Source organism: Pezoporus flaviventris, unplaced genomic scaffold (genome assembly GCF_033815535.1).
Source record: "Pezoporus flaviventris isolate CSIRO_AGI_PZ_B2104156 unplaced genomic scaffold, CSIRO_AGI_Pfla_v1 ptg000031l, whole genome shotgun sequence".
NCBI lineage: Eukaryota > Metazoa > Chordata > Aves > Psittaciformes > Psittacidae > Pezoporus > Pezoporus flaviventris.
This window is the reverse complement of record NW_026892579.1, coordinates 44,306,802-44,327,731: the sequence shown is the minus strand read 5'-3', so window position 1 is coordinate 44,327,731 and position 20,930 is coordinate 44,306,802. Positions and strand designations below refer to the sequence as shown.

At 42.0% G+C, this 20,930-nt stretch overlaps 1 protein-coding gene across 1 annotated transcript in view; it reads right to left on the bottom strand.

Annotated features, from left to right (window-relative positions):
- The window catches only part of VSNL1 (visinin like 1), an 86,574-nt gene extending 67,150 nt beyond the window's left edge, over nucleotides 1-19,424 (bottom strand). The window contains 2 exon segments of the mRNA XM_061460873.1: nucleotides 19,182-19,331; nucleotides 19,334-19,424. Of these exon segments, the coding sequence (XP_061316857.1) occupies nucleotides 19,182-19,331; nucleotides 19,334-19,424 (241 nt within the window).
- Between the last annotated feature and the right edge of the window lie 1,506 nt (nucleotides 19,425-20,930).

Below are 20,930 nucleotides of genomic sequence, written 5' to 3'. Positions count from 1 at the left end.
ACAGCATCCTCAAATCATGCACAGAATAGTAACAGGGAAGTTACGTAGTCAGTAGCAGGGAACTAGATTAATCCAGGTTATTTCTACCTGGGTGGTAGCCATTAGAAGCTGGATATCTAATCTAGTCATCGAGGCTCCAATGTGCAATGGAGAGAAACAGGCACCCAATTCACCAAGAGGCAATTCATCCCACGCTAAAAATATGCATACAAGATAAGTAGGATTAATTGCTCTCTGGAGATGCTTGCTTTTGTTTGCCTAACAAGAAAGCCTACACAATTAGTTTAGACTAAACATTTAACTTCCAGACAACTAGAATGGCATGAAAAAGAAATACCACCCTTGAGCTCAGGCTGAGCTGACTCTCCTGGTCTGGGGACAACTGCAGAGCCTATAGCTAAACTGTGCTTCAATCCTCATCACCCAAACATAAGTACTACATGGCTGATGAAGTCCACAGAGGAGGCAGTGGATCTTGGCTGAACCTGTGGGACAAAACACCAGACCGACATTACATCAAGCCCCTGTGCAGACTTTCCAAGAAATTGTCTTTCTGCCCATGCAGCGTCTTACCAACCTGTTTCAAACTGCTCTTTTTTTAGGGTTCAGATTTATTAACAAAAATCACACAGCTTTATGTTCTCCGATTTCTCTGGTCTTTGTATGGCCATTGTCATACATTCATTGAGTTAATAAGCTTCTCTTGGATGAAAAATGGGGAATATGTTAACATTTTTAAAGGTATTTTTAATAGTTTTGACAGGTTAGTACCACTGACTTCCTGACACTTCCATGGGGAATGATTCAGTACCAACTAGCTCCAATCCTTGGTAATTAATATAAAGGAAAGACTACAAGCATTTCTACAGTTTTGTATTTAATTCTATAAACTTGTTTTATATGAATGTATCGGTAAAAGATAACTTTAGAAAATAGCATCTCTCTGGTGTTACGTAACAAATGAGTTGTAATACTCCACTGCATCTATAATGCTTAGTTTCAAGCACTCAGATATACGTAGATACCCTGTAAGTCTCACTTCTCCAAACAGCACAGGTCCTTTTGACATTTAAAGAGGAGCAAGTTACTACGCATCTAAGCATAGTGTCAGTTAATTAAACAGGCTGAAGCAAATCCAGTCACACCCAAGAGTCCCAGTTCAGATACTTCCAGGTCTCATGACATGTTTCTCTAGATTCCTGCTTTTCTTGAAGAATTGTCCTCTGCATATAGAAAAGGCACTACAATCGTCATTAACCTAGTTAAGCTTCTTTGATTTTCTTTTGACCATGATATGTACTCACTTTGTCCTTGCTTTTGCCTTCTAAAGCAGTTTATAAAACTTGAAAAAAAGGACTCCTTTGTATCATATGGAAAATAACTGCGCTGTAAGGAACAATACCAAGGCTGAAAAGCCTAAAATTAGACCTGCGAGCTTTGCTTTCATTGGCAGCGATGTGTGTGCATTCATATTGTCCCAATCTTACATTCTACCTCTTCTTTCTAAACACGCTACTTTCTGAAAAACACTAAAGCTTAAAATTAGCAAACCTCTCTGATTTAAGGGTATTCTGACCTTGATCACTGGCTATTTTGATCACATTCACCTTTAGGTTTTAACAGTAAATTACAAGGTCAGTCCATTTTCAAAAGCAGTAGCAAAGAAAAAGCATTTGCAGAACAAAAAGGCTGAACGTCTCTGAAATGGTGCCTGGAATAATCCTTTAATTTCCAGGGTTTTTTTTTCCCCTCCTAAGAAAACTGAAACACAAATTTAATAGCTGTATTTTTCTATCCTGAAAGCAAGATAATGAAGAAAGACGCATTCTTTAATGTGGCTGGTCCTGGGCAACTTGGGACTAACAGGGATAATTTAGTCATAACAGGTCAGCATCTACGATTTACCCATTCTCTTCTCACTCACATTCACCCAGTTCCACTGTAGTCAACAGGGGGAATAAATAAGAGCAAGATGTATCCAAAAGGTCAAACTTCATGGATTTTCAAATTAAGAAAGCCATAGAGAGGCTAAAGTGAAGACAATGATAGCTACTGCCTTAAAGATAATGCAAGCTGTTGCTAGTGTAGTGTTTATTTTGAGTGTCTCCTTGTGGAATTTCAGGATAAAATATAACTTGGCAGCGAACATGAAGGGGGCATAGTCAGAGCAGTCCAATTTCAACAGACTATCAAGATGAACTGTTGGGAGTTATTTTACAGCTTTACGGCCATAGATCACTCTGAACCACCGTGGTGTTACTTGTAGAACACTACAATATAAATAGCAAAACTACATCCACTATCTAGATACCTGTGGTATGCTCAGACAGAGCACTTTTTAGGTAACTAAGTACCACTGAATGTGCTACAGATAAAATACTTGAGTTAGGATATTAGCTACAGATATAAAAAAATGCAACAGTTATTTATCCAACAAAAAATGCTGATGTGGATCTCTAACAGCAGTAGCATTAAGAGCTTAAGGTACCAAATCAGGGGGTGATTTTCTGTCAGAAAAAGAGAATTTAATTCTAGCACTGTTACAGTGAACAAGGAGCCAAATAGTTTCTTGGAGTTAAGACCAGGGGAAGTCTAGACAAAGCTTGCCTTGAACTGCATTCAGTGTTTCCCACTGGAAAATCTGTGGCCATAAAAAGTAATGTTTTCAAACTAAGACAAAGAGCCAGAGAATACTATTTATTTCAACACACTGATTTTGTCAGTATTTCCTAAAGCTTCCTACACCCTGGAAACTGCGTAGGCTGTCCTTCAAGCTTCACTTACCCAAGAAGCAATCTTCACGGGTCACACGGTGGCATTTCAGACTATGTTGAGCTTTTGGAAAAAAACTGAAGCTGGTTGTGTCACTGAGACAAAACGGAGATATTAACCACCAACTGCCTCATGAGCAGCATGGAAACCCTGAGAAAGGTAAATATACCTTTCTCTGGACCAGGAAATTTTGTCCTAGTTCCAACCTAAGGATGAGGTAATTTCTTCCTAGGAGAGCCCTTCTTTTGTGCCTGATTAAGCCTGGTAATTACCTCCTGGATTTTGCGGGTAGGAACATGATGTGCAGTAAGTCCATTTATGGGGCTGTGGTTTCAGTCTCAAGCTTAGCTTTCTATTCTTACATATAGAGAGTTGCTTTTACTGCCTTGATAACTGCAATCTTTGAAGTTTCTGTAAGTCTTTCAAACTCTTCTAATGACTCAATCACTATGGACATGCTTATACTTGAGTATTAGTTCAGACTGAAATCAGGAGTGGGTACGAACTACAAAAGGTATTGCTGAGAAATGCAAGGTAATAACACTCTCATTCCCTTCTATTAACACAGTTATGTTTCCAGAGAATAACAATTCTATATAGACTAAGAGCACGTATACAAAGAACTATTTTGGAATAGCTTTTCCCAAAGAACATCAGAAACAGGAGAGCTCCTCTTTGCTACTCACTTCACTACATAAATGTGATCTCTCACTTTACATAGATCGTGTAAGACCAATAGGCCTATATACTTACAGAAAGAATTTTCATATTATTGATTACAATGGATAATCAATAGTAAACTGAACCAATAGTAAATTGATTCTGCTAAAGGATTTTGTAAGAACTGCACTGGAAGGAGAAATACTACATTAAAATAATCAAAATTATGCAGATTCTGCAGTAAGCTCTAGAATCCTTTTAATAATAAATTAAATTTAAATTTAGTTATATCTATTTTAAAAGATTCCCCACAGATCCTGAGATCCCCACTCAAACTATGCACACTCTGTGTTGAATACTTCATAAATTTTCTATACTCTGTACTACACAATACAGAGGTTCTGCATTGAAGTAGAAGGTAGCTTTGCAAATTTCTTCATGAATAATGTAGAGAAAAATAAGCTAGGCTCTTCTGAAGGCAACTGACAAAGCAGAGGTAATGGCACAATACCTTGACTGTGTGAAACAGCTGAGTAAGAAACTTTTCCTCAAAGCTTCACACAGACCTTGGGGAAATGTAAACTTGCGACCCTGGCATAACTGATGCAGCCTGTCTATTTCTTAGGTAAAATGGGTTATCATCATTTAAGCTTTCTGCGGCATCTTATGCCTTTATTCATTTGGACAGTCTTCATGGTAGGTGCCAACTGTCACATCAAACCAGTGCGTGCTGAGACGAGTTGTGCGCTCGACTGCCAAAGTGCCCCAGCTCCCAGTTCCCAGGTCAGCTCTTCCCAGGCCACCAAAGGCAGACACCTGGTGCTAGCTGGCTGTGCCCACACCAGATGCAGAAGCAGGACCTCAGCAGCACCCTCTGTGCTTTACTTCACACCATTCATTCTCCAACCAAGGAAGTACTTATTTCACTCCAAAGCAGTCTAGACATGAGCTAATATATATATACATCATAGATGCAGATTACTACCTGACATAAAACCAGAAGCAAGCATCTGACAAAGAGAAAAAATAATAGGTTGAGTAAGCTTCATGCTAGTGAACATATTCCTATGATAATCTCCTTTTCGAACACCTACTTCATCTGCTTACCACAGGAAGGGCTCTTTGATGCTTCTCACTAGCCGTATTCTGCTTCTGAGGGGAAGTGAGATTTAGAGAAATCCTTGCAGGAATGGCAGAGTGCAGGCAGCTGCCTTGCCTACTAATCAATGAATGCTGCCCAGGAAGAGAGACAGGATGAGCACTGTTTCCTGCCTGCCTGTTCATCTGTCCCCCTGGGAAAAAGCAAAACTGCAGCGACACATTAAGGCATGTGCTGTCCCAGTGCCTCAGGCAGGAAAATAAGCAAAGTATCAAGTAACTGAGCCCTTTGAGCTACCCATGGGACGCAGGGCTGTTCCAGCCAAAGCAAACTGCTACAGTTAAACCATACCTTTATTTTTTTCCTTTAGAATGATAAAAAGTCCTGTTGAATGGTCTGAAGCTACAATAGAATAAAACTGGCAAGCTCTTTTGCTGAAAAACAACCAGACTGTGAAGTTCTACCTTCAGAATACACACCTAAGCTGAGAAGTTTGCTGTACCAGCTCTGGAGTCTTGCTGTGCTGAAAAAAAAAAATTGTACAACCAACTCATATATGGCAGATTTTAATCTTTTGTCTTACATAATGTAGACTTGGCTAACAGCACTTAATAACAACTTAATGGAGCCTGATGGAGTTGAACTGCCTCATATCCAGTGTGATTGGTGCTCAAATGGCTCCACTTTTAAATATTTTGCCACAATAATTAATGGGAAGTAATGATAACCTGCAGTTGGCCAAAGAAATACAAGATTTTTCAAAGGAAAAACAGGGAACACACAATTTCTGGACCATTCCACATAAAAATAGGTACCTTTCATTTTCGTCTGCTCTAATACCTTAAAAAAACCCTACTTTCACCAGGTCTCAGTCTTTACATTTTCACACCCATTCCCCTCTGAATCAAGAAAGAACAAATAGCTACTGCTGCCAACTCTTACTGTAACGACAAATCTTCCGCACAACCAGAGATCAGCAGAATGCGACTGGTTATGCCTGTTTACTTCGCTGTACTGAGAAATCCTTACATTCCAGTTTATTCACAAACTGACTTCTAGGTAATGCTTTACCATGTCCAAGGAAAAAAGCCACAAAGCCTGTCTAAAATGAAATACAGCTATATATTATACAACAGCTCTAACACTTTTTAGTCTGCCATAAAGAATACAACTGGCAAAAAGTAAGTCGTATGCTTCTTTCTAAAAGATAACTTCAAAAGAGAAACTGATCTGGGACCTTATTCTTTCATAGTATATTGACAACTGTGTATGCATGAACAATTTTCATGTGTGGAGACCTGACACCTGTGTTTTATTATGCAAAAACCTAAGAAGAAAAATATGTTAAGGACCACGGCTAAACTGATAAAATTGATGTAATAATTGTATGTAAATGTACTATGTAATAAATCCAATGTAATTAAAACCTAGAGATAATGGAAACATGCATGTCCTCATTGCCTACTAAAAAAGCCCAATCCATGCTCTGCAGCCCACTTCCTCACCAGCTCTAGTCCAAGTGGATCCTTATTATCACACCACCACCTGACTGAGATCTCAGCACCAAAAGTATAGGAACCTGGGAGAGATGTAAATACCACAGTAACCAATAAATTGCCACTGTAAAAATATTTCAAAGTTAGAGTGACGGTGGCCTAGTCATTTAAATTTAAGATTTAAAACAGTTATTACTTTTAGTTCATTAATACTTTTATTTCATTTTTAGTTCATGAGTGGCACACAAGCACTTGCTTCTGTAAGAATTTATAAATATAGCCAGTATTTCTAAACTGCGCTGTTTAGCTTCAAACCAAGTACCTTAGGGAGCCAAAAGGAAAGACAAGCCTCATGAACAGGTCACAGGCAGACAACGGTAACAACTCTGTATTGGTCCCATTACTCCAGGGAAGGATTACATTTCAATTTTAATCTGACAGTCCAGTTCCATTGCCAGAAAAGGTTATACGCTCCAAAGAAAACCTCTCTCATTTTTTGAAACAGCTCCTTGCTTAGTGTCTTGTGTATATTCTAGGACTTACATGGCACATGCAAGGCAGGGCAAAAAAAAAAAAAAAAAATACTGGCCATGCTTCTTCACAAAGAAAAAAAAAAAAAAATCTTTCGGGTGAGCTAAACCTGCAAAAGAATAGGTGGCAACAGCAAAGCAAGGCGACAGGAAAAGCTTCCCTTTCTAGCAAATGCATGTGGTTCGGTGACCATGTCAACTCAGCCAGGAAAGGTTGGGCTGCATCAAGAGATCAGCCCAAGCTGGTGCCACCAATAACCCTCCCACTTTCAGGACCACAGATCACCTCGTGCTGGGGTAATCAGGCACTGCATTTCAATTCAGTCAAGACAGACCAGTATCACACCAAAAGTCCAATGGGAAACTGCTTTCATCCAAATTTCCAGATCTGCATCCTCATTCCTTCCAAATACCAAATGTGGTCACCACACCAGGAAAATCCTCTACTACTCATCTCACTGCCAGATGCAGAACACAATCACCAACGTAGGAATGGTATCTGAACTGTATAGACAGGTCTTTTGAGGAAGAGACTGGCTTCTACTAATGAGTGGGACCAAAACACTTGTGGCTTAACAGTAAAAAATTTACACAAATGGCAAACATTTTTCCACCTTGTCTTGCAACTAGAAGCAGCGTTTTTGAGGTTTTAGTCAAGCTCTTTCAAATCAGCAGTGCAAACTGAGTTCCTCCCATGATAGGAACCTCACTGTAACACATGATCAGATAGGTAAAACACAGTCTGCAATTCACTATGAGAAGCAGTGTCTTGGATTCCACCCTCTGCTTTGCCTTCAGTTTTCTATGAGCTCTTGGAAGAGTCACATTTCTGTCTTCAGCATCATCATGTAATACAGTGTGAATGAAATTATGTCAAATTCTATAAATTTGCCAATACCGTAGGTGTCATATCCCATTCAAAACTGACATCAGCAATGAAAAACTACATAGCACATAAATACAACTGCAAAACAATGAGCAACTTGTCATTTAAATACTTCAAAATCAGGACCCCCAAACTAACAGCTTTTTACAGAAAAAAAAGCAGGATTTTTAAAAGCAGTAGCGCAATCATAAGATCAATGAATCATATGATGAGAGTACATTTAAAGCCTTACGCAAATGCTTCACATTTTATTTTTCAATCCTTCTCCCTGCTTAGTTTCATGTCCCAAATGCCTCTAGATGAGCAAATTCCCCTGCACTTACAAAAAACTCACTGCCAGAGGGAGTCTGCACTGGGGGTATTCCTCTGGTCATTTTTAGGACTTACTTGCATGTGACTTAAAACTATTTCAATTCTCCTTCTTCTTCTGCAACAGCTACATCTATCACCCGTCTCAAACATACATATAAGTAAAGCTACCACAGCTCAGCTAGCTAGCTATTGGCATCTCAGTTAAGGCTTCCTCTAAGCACCTGTCATGCTTTTGTCCTAGTATGGTTCTGATACAGCCTGGCTATCATTACATCTGAAGATGCAGTTCAAAGAAAAGTTGCAAGAATCAGCTGGATTTATCATTAAGTTCAGTGTTTCCTGGAAATTCAGATTTTTCCCTGCAAAGTTTTCTCATAACACATAAGAAAAAGTGAGAAGTGATGAATGTGTTGGTGATTTTCTAACTAATCACCCTTTTTGTGAGAGGGTCTCCACTCTTCTTTCCTAGATGTTGACACCTTTGCCTTCTGGTACCTTCAAATGCTATCCAACTCCTTTCCCTCACTTCCCCCTTCCTTTCTGATTCACTTAAAATGTCTTCTCCCTAGCACTGAAATCCTCACAGGTCTGATCCTGCCTACATCTTTAACATGATTCATGATCACACCTTCTCCTTTTCCCCAAGTCTCATCTCCTTTAGGCTATGAGCTAGCTAAATACTTACACCTACATTTCTAGTCAACTCTGTTCAAACCAACAGATTTTCCCATATATTTAAATCTAATCACTCACGGAAGTGTTTTGGTGCTTCAAGAAGTTCTTTGCACTATTCAAATCCATTCTTTGATCCAATTTTTCCAGTAGGGATCTGATGCATCAGCTCACAGAATGAGTCCTATTTGTGTGACCTGGGACTTTGGTCCAGCTACTTCAGGATAGGATTGATTCATAAAAGAAATTTCCAGTTGACATTCAACTCTATGGTAGCAAATGATAATTAAGCACCATCAAGCCATCCTACCATTTGCTCCCAAATATTTCCTGATGTCTGTGCTTGTCAACAGCACTGCGAATGCCACTGCCCACCGATGACATACACTTCCTTTTGCTGTACAGCCACATCTAAATTACAGTTACTGTAATCTGAATTTTTACAGCATGGCAAATTTCCATAGCACAGTTGACACAACATGAATCTGCCCCTTTAATCTGTGTGAAATTGATCCCTTAGTTTGTTTGTTCTCCTAGATTCAATATTTATAGAAGAGTACCTCATTACTCAAGTGTCCAGAGTGATACCACTAGCTTCGATCATTTACAATAAACAAAAAAATGCTTGTATCTGCAGACTTCTTGAAGGGATTTTCAATGGAAAACAGAAGTACAAGACTAAAATGGCTGCTAGCTGCTGTGTAGGTCTTCCTTGAATCAGGAATCTCATAAATCACCATTCTGAGTGACAAAATGCAAAATTGCATAAATAGGTAGTACATTAGTTGTCTCACACAGCTTCGGATGTTGAAGTCCTCCTGAATGTATCAATGCTGACAACAGTAAACGGTTGTGTTTACCGGGCAACACTGAGAATTACAATTTCAGTATCTCTGTAACATATAATCCCAGAGCAACCTTGAACGTTTCATGAACTCTTCCTTTTATCTGGAGATGAGCTGACATTGATATACTGTTATTGGTCATCACTAATACACTTCTACTGGTGACAGGGAGATGCATACAGCTGAAGTGAGTCACATATTGCAAGACCTTCCAATTTATATGGAAGAAAGTGGAATTTTCAAGATATCTTTCTGTCTGCTCCTCAGCCAACTATGGAATATAAGACACCCACTAAAACTCAAGCCATAGTTAGACACAGGAATTTTTTTCACATATTTGAAGCGCATGAAGTTGCAGGGTTTGCCTTTTTTTTTTTAATTTTGACTATCTGTATTTCACCAACATTAAACCAGCAATACAAAGTAACGATAGGACTGTTTGATACCAAAATACAAATTACTTTATTATTTTATATTTACCATGAGTTTCTCAGGCAACAATTCAGAACCCTGTTAAATTGTTTTCATTTATTTACAGTTGCATATTATGAAAAAAAAACTATATTCAGTGAAAAATATCTGAAGGAGGTACTAATGTATTTCACAAGGAATAGCATTTGACTAGCAAACAATTCTCTAGCTCATTCTTGTCTAAAGAAAGCAAACTACTTTGTGACTGAAGAACTTGTATGAATAGATTTTGGTAAGCTAATTAACAACATGGATGTTATGGCATTAAGTGATATGTACATACTGAGAAGGGAACCACTGACAACAGTATGTAGAAATAAAAAATGCAGAATATGTTATGCTAAATTATTGTCACATTTTCAGTCTTCTGTATCACATCTTCCCACTCCAACACTACACAACCAAAATAAAAAAATAAACAAAGAATAAATATATAGGCTGTGGTCCTACTATGCAGATTTACATGAAGCTCCCCTGGGCCTTGCACTGAGGTATGGGGAGGCAGGGCACTGAAGAGAGTGATTCAACAAAGAGGAGAGATACACAGAAAGAACACAGCCATATTCAACATCTGTTTGCATTGTACCATGACTTCTTAGAGACTTCTCCCTGAAAATACCAATCTAGAGATACTTATACACAAACCCAGCTGTTTAGAATGTGCTCTAGGTGTGTCTACAACACAGCCCCTGCAGCTGGAGTAGATGAGTGCCTGAGCCATCTTTTACCTTGCTGGCTTTGCCACTGTAACCAGCCCCACCAAGGGAAAGCAGAACGCGCTGCAGGCCGTATAACCCGCTCAAGGGCAGGATGAAGACTTGAGTACAGCTAAGCTCTGTACTGCTGTGTCTGGCTTGCTGCAGATACATCATATATTTGGTTTAGGGATAGGTTGAGTATGTCAGCATATTTCATTCACAACCTAGTGACTGCAGAATAAATATATCCTAATTAGCTTTGCAGGAGAAGGACTCAGTTGCTGCTATCAGACATGGACTGGTTCACTGTCACTCTGTGAAACCCCTGAACATGCATCTTTGTGCACAGGCTGCAGTTACAAGATCTTTTATATGTTGTTAGAATTTTAAAATTACCCTTACAGCACTGTACATGCAGCTGCACTTCCTAAAACAGATCCTTGTTTTATAAGGCTAACAGTTTAAAAACCAAACACAAAACCACAGTTAAAATACAAGATGAGGGAGGCATTCCCTATGGTGAAACACAGCCAGGTATCATTAAGGAGAGGGAGACAGGCAACAGGAGACTGTTGGAGCAGAATCAAAGAAGAAAGGAAGCAGATAGAGGGAGGAAAAAAGGGATCAGTGAAGGCTAAAGGATAAGACATGAAGCAGAGTTAGTACCTGCTGACACTTCAGGATTAAATTCTCGTAACAGAGTGGGAAGCCTGAATGAGTAATGTTCACCACTTAAACCATTTAGAAACTTATACTACTTATGGATCTGTGTTCCAGTAGCACCTCTTTGTGGCAGGTATTTGAGAAAAATGTAAAGCCTCATAACCCCTTCCAACCCTTCTATTTCCCCAGACAAGAATTAATATCAATAAAAAATAGCCATTGAACTCAATAGGTAAGCACTCACCCAATGCGTACCACAGCAAGAGACAGCTCTTTTAAGCAAAATTAATTAATGGAAAATGATGAAGGCTACTTTGTGATCTACTTACCACACCTGAGGAGGAAAATGAAGCCTTAGAAACTACCTCTCTTAAGCACTCTGGCATTTCAGTAATACAGCTGAATCATTAGAAATTCACTGTCAGAAGACAGCAGGCATATTTTATGTACTTATATTGGAAAAACAGTTTGTGATTTCTTTGACTCTCTTAATTTAAGGATGTGTTATATGTAAGTATTAACAAGGTAAACCACCTAATGTTCTGAAGACCAAAAAGGATGCTAATCTTCTAAAATTTCTCATTTTGAATCGATATGAAGGACCAGATTCCAAGCTCACTGGAGCACACTGCAGAGCATCCTTTGACCTTACAAGGTGGCTAATGTGATCAGATAGAAGAGTACTAATATATCCAAGTCAGATGCAAAACCCCAAAACAGGTGAAAAATACAGGTCAAACTTCATTAGAAGGCATTTGAAGAAACGGTCATTTCATATAAATCACACTGGTTTGCAAAAATTGACAATACAATCCAATGTTTTATGCATCAAACTAAAATTCCTTTTCAGGCTATCATACTTACAAACAGAAAGCTTTTTATGCAGTTAAAAACAGGTATTTCAAGACCATCCTTGAATGTAGCTACTCATTTGTATCATTTGAAAAAAAAACAACAAACACATTCAAATGAAAATTGACTTCTTTAAAAATGTACAGTATATAAGAACATCAACTGTATATGTGCTGGGCATCAGCAATACTTGCACAAATAACTTTCTGAGTGTTATCCATTATATAAACTGATTTCATTTTCAGTGTTAAGACCTTGTAATAATGTTCACTTTCACTAACTTTTCAAAATCACATTTATTTTTCCTAGATATCTGAACTTCTATTAAAAAAACAAAAGCATTTTAATTCAAACTGCTACTATGCCAAATAAGAGTCTTCAGTTACTTTGTATTTCTAAATATAGCAGATAAGAGTACACAGAAATATGCTGTATTCTAAGAGCTTTTATAAACAAGATGTTCTAATTTTAGAGGACTCAATTCTGAACAAGGTCTAATTAAATACACAGATATTCTCAAATGCAGTCCACAAAAAGCGTAATGTTCGGCTCTCCTCACTTCCATTTAATTCCATCTTGTAGTGAGTGATTTAATATCCACTTTTGAATAAAAATGTTTTTGCACTAGGTGGAAGACTAATCTTTCATTGAAAAAGAGAAATTATTTTTTAGATACTAAAATCAAGCCATAGGTATTTTACAAGCACCTGGCTCAACAGCTTACCTATTTAATATTCTTTCAACTACTTCATAGATTGATTGGCTAAAGAACTGGTAATGAAGACCAGAACCAAAGTGCATGTTTTAACACTAAGGATAATTAACTACTACAAAATCCTAGGGAGAACTGCAAAAAAAAAAAAAAAAAAAAAAATAGCCATTACCTATGGTCTTGTAAATCAACACTGATTTTGGGTTGGTTGGGACTGTTTGGCTTTGGGCGGGTTTTTGGTTGGTTGGTTGTTTTTTTTTTTTCAATAAAAACAAAAAGGTATGTGCTTCATGAACAGAGGACTAGACAAGCATTGCTGAGTCAAATGTTACGGACTCGGCTAGACAGTTGGTTAAGTTTCATATTGTTTTCCCTTGCAGAGTTAAACATACATGAATCTAAAAGCTTTCAAAACACGCCTTCCTACTTAGCTACAAGTAAAGTGGCTTTTATCAAAAAGTTTAAAACCTTGTATTTGTCTAAAAGCTCTGTAAATTACCATCAGAGTTTTTTTTCCTGAGTACAGATTAAGACTTGTACATTGCTGACAGTATATTCCTTATCAAAGTTTGAACAACCAAGGTAATCCCACTGGTTGTTATTATAATGGTGGATGCAAGTCATGAAGAGGTAAACAGTATCTCACTACTTTGTTATGACTAACTATGATATGAAAATACCCTGGTAGGACCAAATAAAAACAAAACAGTTAAAAAGCCATTTATACGTCATACCATTATGGACGTCAGTTTTACATCTTTTCATCAATGAACTCTGAGAAAGTCCAAGTTAGTGAACAAGAAACAGATAAAATGATTCCTCCTGGTATTTAGTAGACTATACAGTGGAGCTGCATAAAAACAATGATGCTTTTCCAAAATCATCAATTATTTAAAACTACATCTGATTTAAGCCAAAAGTGATTAAAGATCATTTTAATAAAAAAGTTTAGTGTCTCATATATATTAGTATTAAAGCTATAAAAATCACCATTACAGCTTGGATTTCTTCTGCACATCAATTTAGATTCTTGTAATGTTGTGTAGATATTCTTCTCCAAATGGCTTTCTGATCATAAAGTGATTTTTGAATTCTTTATCTTCCTAGTAAAAAACCCACTTGATTACCTCAAATTATTGCTTCTCATGGCTTTAAAAATCGTAGGTTGTTGACAAACTCAAGAATGTAGCAATCTCTTGCTTTTTCAAAACAGTTAAACTGGGGAAGCTGTAATACATTCTGTTAAATTTGTGCAATCTGGGATTGAAAAAGTGACTCAGTGGGATTTTTTCCAGGCAGAGAATCTCCAGTAATACCTGTAATCTTCTTTCTTTGTCCTCAATATCAGCATTTTAGAATACGTCATGTTTAAGTTACTTAGGCATTTATCATCACAAACCAAATGAACACTGTTCATTTCAATTAACTGTGGTTTTACAAGTTATTTTACAAAACATATTCTATTCCTTAGCCTCCTCAGGGGAATAATCACAGAGAAAACCAGCTTGATATTTTTAACAAACACATCAGTGAAATGGACTATCAAGTGATTTCTATCTTTTCCTCTCCTTCAACTGGCCCCCCGAAACGACTTACTTTTTACAACCTTCAGCTATGAGACCATCTCTAATAATCTGCCTTTATTTCCTACACGTGTGTTATTGTCCTTTGGGTCATATTCATATCTAAATGTGGGAAAGCTCCTGAAAGCAGAAACCCTGTGGATTACGTCCACATAAACTTTAAAACACAAATTGAAAAAACACATCTATATTCTTAGCAACTTAAACCATAACTTAAAAAGCAGTAGGATTTGAAGCACTACCCAGGGATTTTGCATTCCACAAACAAGCATCCTTTTTATCATCTGTTTCAGTACCTTTGAAAGGGATTATAGTTATTACTCTCAGAACAATAGCATAAAATTCAAAAGGTAAGATTCTCTCTTTCTATGAATAAAGATAAGAGTCAGAACTGAAGTAAGAAAGTGCCTCCCTGTGATAGAAGCCCATCTGGACCCTTACATCTTATACCACTACATATGCTTATGGTCTTCCCTATGTCTGCTGTATTCTGATATCAGAAACACTTTCAGCGATGCCACGTAGAGAAGCTATAGAGTAAGACATGATCTTTCCCAAGGATTAAAGGAAATAAACAGTGAAGCACATAACTGGTAAAGAGAAAAGCAATTCAAAGGTGCAATGAAGGTACACAAACAGTAGAAACAAAATTACACCCCAAAGGAAGAACGAAAAAGGTTAAGGATGTACAGAATGTTAAAAGGTACACAAATGCAAGTAATGGGGACTCACAAGAAAAGGGGGACAGATAGCACAGTCTAGGCTCATTACAGTGAAGTCTGAGTCAAAATTAGGCTTGAGGAATAATGTGTGAAGACCACACGGCCGCTCTTCTTTCCTAGTGCAATACAAAATTAAAGGAAAGTGCAAAATCTACTGGCTATTAAATTCTGAAACACGATTCTTTTTAGACCACTCTAACAACAAAGGAAATTTAGCCCCAACCCATGCTGGTAAAACAAATTAAAAACAAAGTGATGAAGGCCAATGCTGAAAACGTTTGACATCACAGACAAGGAGCACAGTTTTTCATGTGCTACATGTTTCCGTTCCAAGTACCTAAAAAAGACATTTGCCTATTGTATTTAAAAATGATCTAATTCTAATTTCAATTAGTGTTTAGTTTCTAATTTCAACTGCTGTTTAATTCACAGCTGGAGGATGAGCCAGCATTATGTGCCCAAGTGACATAAACTTCTGGAAATCACAGAAATCCACAAGAATCTGCAAAATTTACACAAGTGAATACATAAAACACGAGCTTGAGGCGCAAATACAACAGAAAAAAATCAGGAATGTGCAGCAGAGACAGACATAAATTTAGAATTCCAAAAGTGCAAAACAGAACCAGGACAACAGCTTGAAAAGTAAACAGTTTTGGAAGCTCCCATAACAAAGTTCACCATACTCATGTGTTTGTTAAAAGGAATCTAGATTCTGAGATTCAGATGCTGCCTGCAGCTGCATTGAGTATAGGGAGAAAAGTCAAGAGGGCTATACCATCCCAACACATGGAGGGAGCTGCAGGAGGTTGGTATTGCAGCCCATTCATTCCCTGAGCCCTCGAGCAAGATGGTGTTGGAAGGCGCATGGGGATCCCCAGTGCAGCCCAGCTATGCTGCAGTCAGCAGGGTGTCGCACCCTGGGACACATGCAGTGCTTTCCCAAACAGATCCAATGTCAGCTTCATTGCATCGCTTCTATCCCACGCAGCCAGCCTGATTCCTGCAGGCTGAACCAGCAATCCTCAGCTGTGCTGTTTTGCTCTGCCCTGTCCTACCCATCACATCCCACCTAGACTTTACCTTACTATTCTGGCCAGGGCTTAATTTTTCTTGGAACTGTGGCATGATATAAGCTATGACTCTGTCAGTGTATTACATCAGGGGAGTGCACAGCGGGACCTGTACAATGGAACCAACAGCAGTGGGGACATCCCTGGTACTGCTCTGCAGTTGTGGTTATGTAATGCCATGAGAGTCTGAAGAAGATGTCGCTCGACAAACAGCTATTGTGCTGTCAATAACTGGATGCTCCAGAAGATGAAGCACGCTGAAAAATCACTGGCACAATTCTGTATATCGGTATGCATTTGTATGAGGCAAGAAGACAGGACGACCTAAAAAACTGATTAAGTATTGCAGTTCTGTGCCAGAGAGGTTTGTGGCTGAACAAGAAGATAAGGATTCAGTCCTTAATTAAAAGGCAGGAATAATACATAACAAGGATCAAGAATGTATTTCCTTATTTTTCCTTGACAGCAGCATTAGTCCACACTACTTTATGTTTTGTTTGAAAGGAGAAGCGAAATGTAATTAATCAAAATTGATGACAGTCCACAAAATGCATAGTGCTGCTCTAACACTGAACTGGAAGACCCTTCAAGTAAACCAATGGTCTTAAATAAACATTGCTTTTTTTGAAAAAGGCATTCTGTGAAGAAAAAGGGTAGTAGTGAAAGCTAATGAGTCTGAAAATGTGTCACAGAAACAAACTACTAGTAAGCATGTCTTCTGAAAGGGACAGTGAGTATGTATTTCACAAAGTCTGAGCATACTTAGTTTTACTTGAATGTGAGGAATCTGTTCCTTATCATATCCCAGTTAGTAAATACGTGCCTCTTTTTCTTCTTCATAAAGAGGCAGTGGTACCTCTGAGAGACAAACTTTCTAATATATGAAGGAAGACAATGCCTATCCACAGAAACGGTCACTACAAAATACTGCTAAAAATATTTTGCCAGCAGAATTGTTGGGAGAAGTACCTGTATCTGTTACATTACCATCTTCTTTGCAAGAACGTGGAATTTATTCTTACATTTGGCCTTTTGCTAATTGGTTAGTATGTGCAAGTAATCACATTTCAGTTGTAATGAAAGGGCAGGTTTTTTAATTACCCTGTTATCTGCACGCTTTTTCAGCCGAAAAGTTTGCCGGTGGAGGTAATCGCCGCCGCCTCCTCACCCTCACCCCCCGGCCTCGCTGCACCGTTTCGGGCGATGCGGGATTTGGGAGCGCAGGTCCCCCGGCGGTAACTCCGCACAGCCGAACTCGGGCTCCCCCCTTCGCCCTGGAAGAGCGGAGAGCCCTGTTCCACCTCCCAAAAACTCCTGAACGGTCTCTTCCAGGGACCGCGGGGGGGGCTGCTGTTGCATAAGATCAGGCTCCTTCCCCCTTCCCCCCCCCCCCCCCCCCATTCTCCAACCGCTCCTCCCCACGTCGGAGGCCGAAGCTCCAAACCCAGGCTGGGGCAAGGCTGGGGAGCGCTGGGGAGTACGGACACACACAACACCCCAGCAGATGAAGAGCTCAGTGGGGTTGGGGACAAGATGCAGAAGAGGGGCTGTGGGGTGACCCTGCAGGTGGCTTCATGCAGGGAAGGGATTGCCCGTCTAGGGGGTGGCCACCGGTGGGAGCAGTGGGGAGAGCGGAGAACTCCGGGGAGGGACGGGACACGCCGGGCTGATGGTGGTGGACCCTTCCACCGGGGGAGGAGGGACCCGAGCTGCAGGGGGAAGGCAGCGCTGTTGGGGCTCTTCCAGCGACCCCCGCCGGAGCCTGCGCCGGGAATCCAGCCCAGCGCAGGGCCAGCCCCGTGTCCCGGTGCGGCATCCCCGCGGGCTATGGGAGCGGCCACGGCACCGCACTGCCGGGACCCGGGCCTTACCGGCGGGGCCACGGACTAAAGAGCCCTTCCTGAAGCTGCGGAGAAGGAGGGAGAGGAGAGAGCCGTAGTGCCGGCCCGCAGGCAGGCATGCCTCCTCCTCGAGCCGCACACACGGCACATCACCCAGCGCGTACAACTCGTTTCCAAGCGGAGCTTGCGCGCAAAATTGCGCCGGCCGGGCTGACACAACCCACCCCCCCCCCCAACCACCACACCTTGTGTCCGTCCCTCCGCGGCCGCGCACCTCGCGGAGCCCCGCCACTCCTCTCCACACGGTTCAGAGCAGAAAACGCCTCACTTTCCCCCACGGCTGCTCACGATCTGCCTCAACCTGCTCCTTCCTCCTTTTGTTTTGATCTCTGGATATGAAATTCTCTCTCCCGTCGCCTCCTTCTCCTCCTCACGCCTTCGTGTGGGAGATGACGGCTGGGACCGCACACCAGCCTGTGTCATCTCCTCCAACCTCCATTTCACTCCGAGCAGTGCCCGAGAGCGCGGTAGCAGCACGGCACCTCCGCGTCTGCACCTCCCGCCGCGCCCGGGGCTCGCCCTGCGCCCGCCCCGCGTGCCGAATAAAACGAAATAACGAAATAAACCCCCTCTCACGGGCAGTAACAACGGCGATAGGGCGGCCACAAGGGCCGGGAGCACTCCTGGCTTCCCCGCGGGTGTGATGACCTTGCGAGGACCGCTCCTGCTCTTCGCTTTCGCACGGTCTTTAGGGTTTATTATCTTTTCCCTTACTGGCTCTTTCCAAACGCACAAGAATGCCAAAGACTTCCACTTTCCCCGAAACAATTTCCAGACGCAAACTGTGAAGCGGGAGATCGATGCTTCCGTTTGATGCTGCCGGTATCGATATCCGGATCGATGTGGGGTTCGGTCTCCTATCTCGCAACAGTTGACGGCAAATCGCCTCGGGCGCGATTGCCCTTCATCCCGCCCGTGAGGCGACACCCCCACGCCCATCTCAGCGAGGACCACTCGCGCGTATCCACATCCCTGCTCCCGGGGCGGAAGACCCCCGAGCGACGGGGAGCGGCCGCGCTGACCCGGCAGCCCCCGCCCCGGCCCCCGCTGTCCTCCCGGGAAGAGAACACCGCGCGGGGCAGCCCGAGGCAGCGCGTCCCCGGCTCCAACCTCTCCGCCCGGCGGGCAGCCCTGCTGCCGGCGCCCCGACGATGCTTCCCTCACGCCCCGAAGCCCGGCGGGCGGGTGCGGAGCCCGGACCCCCCACCCAGCCTGACCACCGTGGCGCACTTACAGAGGGCGCCGAGAGCTGTCCGCGGTGCGGAGGAGGGCGCTGGGCCGCTGGGTCCCGCCGGGGTGCTGGGGCCGGAGGGACGGCGCCTCGCTGCGCGCCCGCCAGCCGCTCGCGCCGCCGCACCTCGCGCAGCACCTCGCACCACCGCTGCCGCGCGCCCCCGCTCCGCCCCACGAGCCGCCCGCCCGCCCCGCACTGCAGACCGCCGCCCCGCGCGCACGCGCCGCCCAGCCGCCCGAGCATGCGCGAGGCCGCCGCCGCGGGCGTGAGGGAGGGGGAGCGCGCGCGCGACCCGAGGAGACGTCGCGTTGGCGGCGCGGAGGGCCGGGGGGAGAGGGAAGGGAAGGCCCGGGGCGGAATGGCGGCCGGGCAGCCGCGCCAAGTGCGGCGGCGGCCTCAGTGTCACTGCCAGAGACCCGAGCAAAACCGTATCGTGTGTGTGGAGGGACGCGGCCTTGACCTGGAGCTGCACTTCATTTGGGGGCTCTCCTACCCAATGCGTGGAGCCATCCGTAGCCGTCGTTTATGCGGGGAGAAGGCTTCACGGTGTGGTCTGCTCCAGGCTTATGGCACTTGGGTCCCATGTGTGGAGCCACCTGTAGCCCTCATAGAGTTACAGAATGGTTTGGGTTGGAGGGACTCTTAAAATTCATCCAGTTTCAACTTTATGCCATGGGCAGGGATACCTTCCACTAGACCAGGTTGCTCAAAGCCCCATCCAGCCTGGCCTTGAACTCTGCCAGGGATGGGGCAGCCACAGCTTCTCTGGGCAACCTGGGCTGCCAGTGTCTCACCACCCTCACAGGGAAGAACTTCTTGCATGTGTGGAGGCATCATCTTGTGTGACAAGTCAGTTTTCTTGCTGTGGTCGCTGTCCTCATGGTAGTTTCTGTTACGAGAGGAGTAAAGTTGAAGGCTTTCACTAGACATCGCACAGCAGTTGGTAGGACCCTTCTATGGCAAAGACATAGGTAAATGTTGACTGTCATGCATGGCAAGTTCTGTCGCTGACTGTTTACACAAATTAAGCATATTTAGCATGTCTTAAGCACAACACTGGGGAAAGCGGGTGATACAGCAGGGCAAGCAAAATAATCCCATGCGTAAGAAAGAGTACTTAGATCAAACCATGCCCTTTTTTATCTTGCTACTCATAATTTCAGAAAAAATATAAAAACATGAAGACTCTATAATACATGATGGTAGTAGTTTATTGTTGAAATGCCTGAAAATTTCAATTGGAACACAAACTGATGTGTTAGTTACTATACAAATTTACAGGAAGCTACAGTATTTTCAACTTGCTAATGTAGACAATTGAACTCATAATTTATCCTTATGTGATATCAAAAAATCACCATTTTTGCATCCAGAATTACTTTTTGTGTGTAAGCCAATAATTTTAAAGTTTTACACTTTTTTTTTTTTAATTTCCCAGTGCTTTCTTCTCCCTCAGTTCATGTTTTGATTTTCTGTATGTGCAAAAATGCAGCCTGAAAATGCTAAAAATTTAGGTTGATTCCAGACCTGGCACAAACAAACAGTTAGGAGGTGATTAACTTCACAGAGTATCTCCAAAATCCCTGCTTTACATGTTCTGATTAATATAAATTATTTCCTGTCATCTTCATATTTTGCTACCCCATTGCTTGCTTGGCCTGCCAGATCATTAATAATCATCTTTAGCATAATGAAAGTTAGAGTGCTGTGGCATCTGCTTGATGAGTTTTAACCGTGTTGTTCCCTCAT